This window comes from Oncorhynchus masou, unplaced genomic scaffold, assembly GCF_036934945.1.
Source record: "Oncorhynchus masou masou isolate Uvic2021 unplaced genomic scaffold, UVic_Omas_1.1 unplaced_scaffold_2912, whole genome shotgun sequence".
Lineage (NCBI taxonomy): Eukaryota > Metazoa > Chordata > Actinopteri > Salmoniformes > Salmonidae > Oncorhynchus > Oncorhynchus masou.
In genome coordinates, this window is record NW_027009333.1 from 41,838 (window position 1) to 47,940 (window position 6,103).

The 6,103-nt window shown below is 49.5% G+C and overlaps 1 protein-coding gene across 1 annotated transcript in view; it reads right to left on the bottom strand.

The window, feature by feature from the left end:
- Positions 1–4,716, bottom strand: part of LOC135534005 (KN motif and ankyrin repeat domain-containing protein 1-like) — a 45,057-nt gene extending 40,341 nt beyond the window's left edge. Inside the window, 4 exon segments of the mRNA XM_064961166.1 lie at positions 1–159; positions 162–1,231; positions 1,233–1,870; positions 4,642–4,716. Of these exon segments, the coding sequence (XP_064817238.1) occupies positions 1–159; positions 162–1,231; positions 1,233–1,870; positions 4,642–4,716 (1,942 nt within the window).
- Positions 4,717–6,103: the final 1,387 nt, after the last annotated feature.

The window sequence follows — 6,103 nt, forward strand, 5'->3', positions numbered from 1 at the left end:
CCCCCTGGTCACACACCTCCAACTGCCTCCCCACACACTGGTCCTGCACCTCTACCCTCTCCTGCACTAGCCACCTCTCCATGGGCAGGTCAGGACCCGAAGCAGTGTGTCTCAGGCTGGGTTGACAGGACACCCCTACCCCTACAGTGTGGAGGGTCTCCCTGTGGAGGCATGGCTGGTCTCTAGATGGTTCCCCACTCCCTGGCTGTGTGTCTGGACTCTCCAGGTCTCTGAGCCAGTGCTCTGGGTGTCTGGCCGCGCCTGGCAGGCCATGCTGTAGGTGTCTGGCCGTACCTGGCAGCCTTTATCAGCCCTCTTCTTATTGGCTCCCCCAGCGGCCTGCAGCTCTAGCTTCAGCTTGGACATCTCCATCATGTGGGTGGTCTCTCTCAGGTCCACCTCTAGCCGGTAGATCTTCTCCTTCAGGGCCTCGATGGTCTGCTGCTGCAAGTCTAGCTCTGCCTCCACCTCGCTGGTCACGCCCAACATGGCTTCCGTCACGCCCGTCCCAGCACTGCGAGTCTCACGCTGCTCCGTCGCCATTCCGACGTCACAGTAGAAGCGTCGTTGTTGTACCATCGTCATCACCGGCGACTTCCTCTGGGCGACCACCGTGGCGTCGTTCATGTTCTCATCTGGGCCGACCGCCGTGGAGGTGAGCTGGTTGTTGTTATTGTGGGTGAGAGGGAGGGAGGTCTGGGTCTCCCTGGCCTGGTGAGACCCTTGATCCTGGCTGTTTGCCCCCAGGGCTTGGACCTCTGCAGCCAGCCTCCTGAACTCCTCCATCCCCTTGGTGCTCTGACTATGGCCCTGACACTCCTGGCCCTCTGGCTCCATGATGTGCAGATCCTGGGTCTGTAGGGTATGTGTCTGGGGGTCCAGCTGGTCGGCCAACTGGTCAGCACTGCCCACGCTATAGGACCTCTTCCTGAACCCCCCCCCCACTATGCTCCCCACCCCCAGCCTCTGGTTCTTCTGACAGGTCATCTGTCTCTTCTCCTCCTGCAGCACGGCTATCTTCACCTGCAGGATAGGTATGGTCTTCACCTTCTCCTCTAGCTCCTTCAGCCTCCGCAGGGCCACCACCATCTGCTCCCGGATGTGCTGCAGGTGGAGCGGAGACACGTTGGTGGCCGGCGTGGTCATCCCCGAGGACATGGGGCTGTGGTGCATAGAGGAACCCATGGAAGTGTAGTAGGGGTTGTACTCTCCACTACCTCCACCCCCGTTGGGAAGCAGGGGGAGAACAGGGAGGTGCTGGACCCCCCATCCCTCCGAAGGAGGCCAGGCGGTGGCGAGGAGCAGGGCCAGGGGGGTTCGGAGGGGGAGGGGGCTGCATGAGGTGGCGCTCCTGTTCTAACCTCCTCCTCGTCTCCATCAGGGTCTTCTCAACCTGGGGGTTGAGGAGGGGAGGTTCCCACGGAGAGGAGAGGGGCGGGAGAAGGGGCCGTTGAGGGCCTTCGGCGGGGACGCTCAGGTAGCCCTCAGGGGGTAGGGGAGGAAGGGGAGGCTCACAGGAAGGGAGAGGGGCATGGGCGTGGTAAATCAGGGTGGGGGGAGGGTGAGGCTTGGGGGAGGGGTAGAAGAGGGGACTCTGCTGTGCCTCTTCACTGGAGGAGGGTAGGGAGCCTGTGGAGGTCCATTCAGCCTGGCCCTGCCCACTGTACCCACTGCCCCCACCAGAGCAACCTCCCCTGGGCACGGGCTCCACCGTCGGCCGGACAGGCCTGGATTTCCTCTGGATGTTCAGCCTCTTGAGGGTGTTGCCACGCTGTATGTCGTCCACATACTTCAGGAAGTCCAGGTCTAGCTGATAGCCATATGGGGGCGTGGCCTCAGTACCCCTGCTGACAGACCTCTCTCTCTCTCTCTATGGGAAGAAGAGAAGAACAAAAGGCATTGGAACTCGAGTCATACCAGGAAACACATGTTGCAGTAAATTGGTTCTGTAACAATGACATTACAGGTATGGAACAATAGCTTTAAATGGATCAGAGAATTCAATTCTTTGAAAATTACATGACAACTTTAAACCCCAGTGTTGCTTCTCTGGCAGCTGCTGGGAGAACAGTGGTCTAGTATGACGTGAGAACGAAGCCTCATCACCTGACAGTCATGGCCACAACAAGCATGGACAACATTAGCTACAATACAAGTTTCACCAAGGACTATGCAGTCAACAGCAGACAGAAAGGAATTATCTGTTAAAAAGAAACAAGTTTGGTCATTGAGCACGAAGGACATAAAATATAAAACAAATATTGTTTTAACAAACGTAATACAAAATTCTGATAATTTTCCCAAAATTTCACAGAGAACCAGAATTCTTACTGGTTGGTAGGTGATCAATTACTGATGTCATGCAATAATATTCAAATTAATTACTTAAAAATCATACTATGTTTCTGGATTTTTGTTTTAGATTCCGTCTCTCACAGTTGAAGTGTACCTATGATAAAAATCACAGACCTCTACATGCTGTGTAAGTAGGAAAACCTGCAAAATCGGCAGATATATGCAACACCACCTCTGCCAAGCTGATCATCAACACAGGGGCCCCTCAGGGGTGTGTGCTCAGCCCCCTCCTGTACACCCTTTTCACCCACGTCTGGGTGGCCTCCACGACACGACTCCAACTCAATCATCAAGTTTGCTGACGAAGCGTGGTATGCCTGATTACCAACAACACTGAGACAGCCTACAGACAGGAGGTGAGGGCAGAGTGGTGCCGGGGAAATAACCTCTCCCTCAACGTCAACAAAACGAAGGAGCAGATCTTCCATCCTCGTCGCCCCAGTGGTGAGGGTCAAAAGCTTCAAGTTCCTTCATCACTTAAAAACCTGAAATGGAACTATTCAACTTTGGCGGCTGAAGAAATTCGGCATGCCCCCCCCACACAAACTTCTACAGAGCATTCTGTCGGCCTGCATCCCTGCCTGGTACAGGAACTGCCCCCAACCACATGGCTCTCCAGAGTGTGGTGCGGTCAGCCCAACGCATAACCATGGGGCACGCCCCACATGAAAAAATACCACAGTTTACTATAGAAAACTACAGTACTTACTATGGAATGTTAGAGTAAACTGTAGTATACTGTAGAATACTGTACTACACACTGTAGTATCCATCCATCATGTGCAGTACTTGCTATTGAATGTTATAGTATAATACAGTAAATACTACAGTAATATCCACAAAAACACACTTTTTCCACTATAGGAAAAATGACCGTTTTTAATTTGCATCCTTTTCACTCCCCCACCCATAAGTGAGAGACCGACATGCTTTTCACTCCCCCACCCATAAGGGAGAGACCGACATGCTTTTCACTCCCCCACCCATAAGTGAGAGACCGACATGCTGTGTTCCCTACAGGTTATATGTAAAAGACAATGAAATCCGCTGCTAAAGTATTTTATACTGTGGGCTGCTTGCCCTCCAGGATATTTAAAGCACTCTGTGTCAAAGGAAGACCAAGAAGATCATTAAGGAGCCACCCGAACCACAGTTTGCTCACCCCGCTACCATCTGGCAGACAGAGACAGTACAGGTACATCAGAGCTGGAACCAAGAGACTGAGACACAGCTTCTATTACCATCAGACTGCAGAACAGCTTCTATCACCAGACCATCAGACTGTAGAACAGCCATCACTTGCCGGCTACCTCCCAGGTACCTTGAGTCTGATGTAAAGTTGAAGTCAGAAGTTTACATAACACTCAGGAAGGAGACGTGTTCTGTCTCCTAGAGATTAACATACTTTGGTGCGAAAAGTGCAAATCAATCACAGAACAACAGCAAAGGACCTTGTGAAGATGCTGGAGGAAACAGGTACAAAAGTATCTATATCCACAGTAAAACAAGTCCTATATCGACATAACCAGAAAGGCTGCTCAGCAAGGAAGAAGCCACTGCTCCAAAACCAACATTAAAAAAAGCCAGACTACGGTTTGCAACTGCACATGGGGACAAAGATCACAATGACCATCATTATGTTTGGAGGAAAAAGGGGGAGGCTTGCAAGCTGAAGAACACCATCCAAACCGTGAAGCACGGGGGTGGCAGCATCATGTTGTGGGGGTGCTTTGCTGCAGGAGGGACTGGTGCACTTCACAAAATAGATGGCATCATGAGGGAGAAAAATTATGTGGATATATTGAAGCAACATCTCAAGACATCAGTCAGGAAGTTAAAGCTTGGTTGCAAATGGGTCTTCCAAATGGACAATGACCCCAAGCATACTTCCAAAGTTGTGGCAAAATGGCTAAAGGACAACAATGTCAAGGTATTGGAGTGGCCATCACAAAGCCCTGACCTCAATCCCATAGAAGATTTGTGGGTAGAACTGAAGAAGTGTGTGCGAGCAAGGAGGCCTACCAACCTGACTCAGTTACACCAGCTCTGTCAGGAGGAATGGGCCAAAATTCACCCAACTTATTGTGGGAATCTTGTGGAAGGCCAACTGAGACGGTTGACCCAAGTTAAACAATTTAAAGGCAATGCTACCAAACGCTACTAAACTTCTGACCCACTGGGAATGTGATGAAGGAAATAAAAGCTGAAATAAATCATGTGTATGTAAACTTTGACTTCAACTGTCGCTGTACTCTCCAGACCGCTGTACTCTCTACACCGCTGTACTCTCCACACCGCTGTACTCTCCACACCGCTGTACTCTCCACACCGCTGTACTCTCCACACCGCTGTACTCTCCATATAGCTCATCCTATTATACCTACTACAGTACATACAAGTGTTTACACACCATGTATGTATATTTAGATTCTGACACTGCTCACTCTAATATATCTACTTGAATGGTTAATTTCTTGATTTCTTGTATTTGATTTGTTGATTATTTCTGTATTCGTATTGTATTTGCTAGACATTCTACAGTAGTAACATAAGCATTTTGCTACCCTGCTATAACCCCTGACAAATACACTTTTATTTGATATCGTGCTCTATTTTGAACCAACCCATGTGTCAGGTAATGGTGCTTAGGTGGATAATCCACAACAGACAATCACTGCTACAGGTTCAAACACCACTAAACTGGTTCACATACTTCTGTCAGCGAGGTATGAGAGACAGAGAGAGAGAGAGAGAGAGAGAAGGAGGGGGAGAGAGAGAGAAGGAGAGACAGAGAGAGAGACAGAGAAGGAGAGAGAGAGAGACAGAGAGAGAGAGAGAGAGAGAGAGAGAGAGAGAGAGAGAGAGAGAGAGAGAGAGCGAGAGAGACAGAGAGAGACAGAGAGAGATTATTTATTTCACTTTTTATATTATCTACCTTACTTGCTTTGGCAATGTTAACACATGTTTCCCATGCCAATAAAGCCCCTTGAATTGAATTGAATTGAGAGACAGAGAGAGACAGAGAGAGACAGAGAGAGACAGAGAGAGACAGAGAGAGCAAGAAAGAGAGAAGGAGAGAAGGAGAGAAGGAGAGGGAGAAAAATAGAAAGAGGGAGCTAATTATTTTACTGAGGAGAGGTTGAGTCAGGCTGAAACTATGTGGCTGTAGAGAAACTATGTAATAACAGACACACACTCTTCTAAGACACACACAACGAGCTGTGGTAAACAGTGGTAAAGCATGCTATCGTTGGCGTTAGTTCATCCGTACGCTGTTTTAAAGTTGTTTTAGTACATTGCGTTCTGGCGACAGGGAATGAACAAATGTAGAGCACACACACTAATCAGATCCAGCAGTTTACAGAACACCAACAGGGAGATAGGCTGAGAGGGGAGTGGGAGAGAGAGGGAAGAGGGGAAGGGGAGAGGGAGAGGAGGGGAAATAGAGAGGAGGGGAAATAGGAAATAGGGAGGAGGGAAATAGAGAGGAGGGGAAATAGAGAGGAGGGAAATAGAGAGGAGGGGAAATAGGGAGGAGGGGAAATAGAGAGGAGGGGAAATAGAGAGGAGGGGAAATAGGGAGGAGGGGAAGGGGAAATGTGACAAAAACACATTTACTTGAAGAACAGTGCAGATGCTAAGTTTGGTAACAGAATGTCGACATAAACAGCACCAACCGTCTTTCTGATACCAAGCTTTAAATCTGCACTGTTCAAATCAAATCAATCGTATGACACGTGCGCTGAAT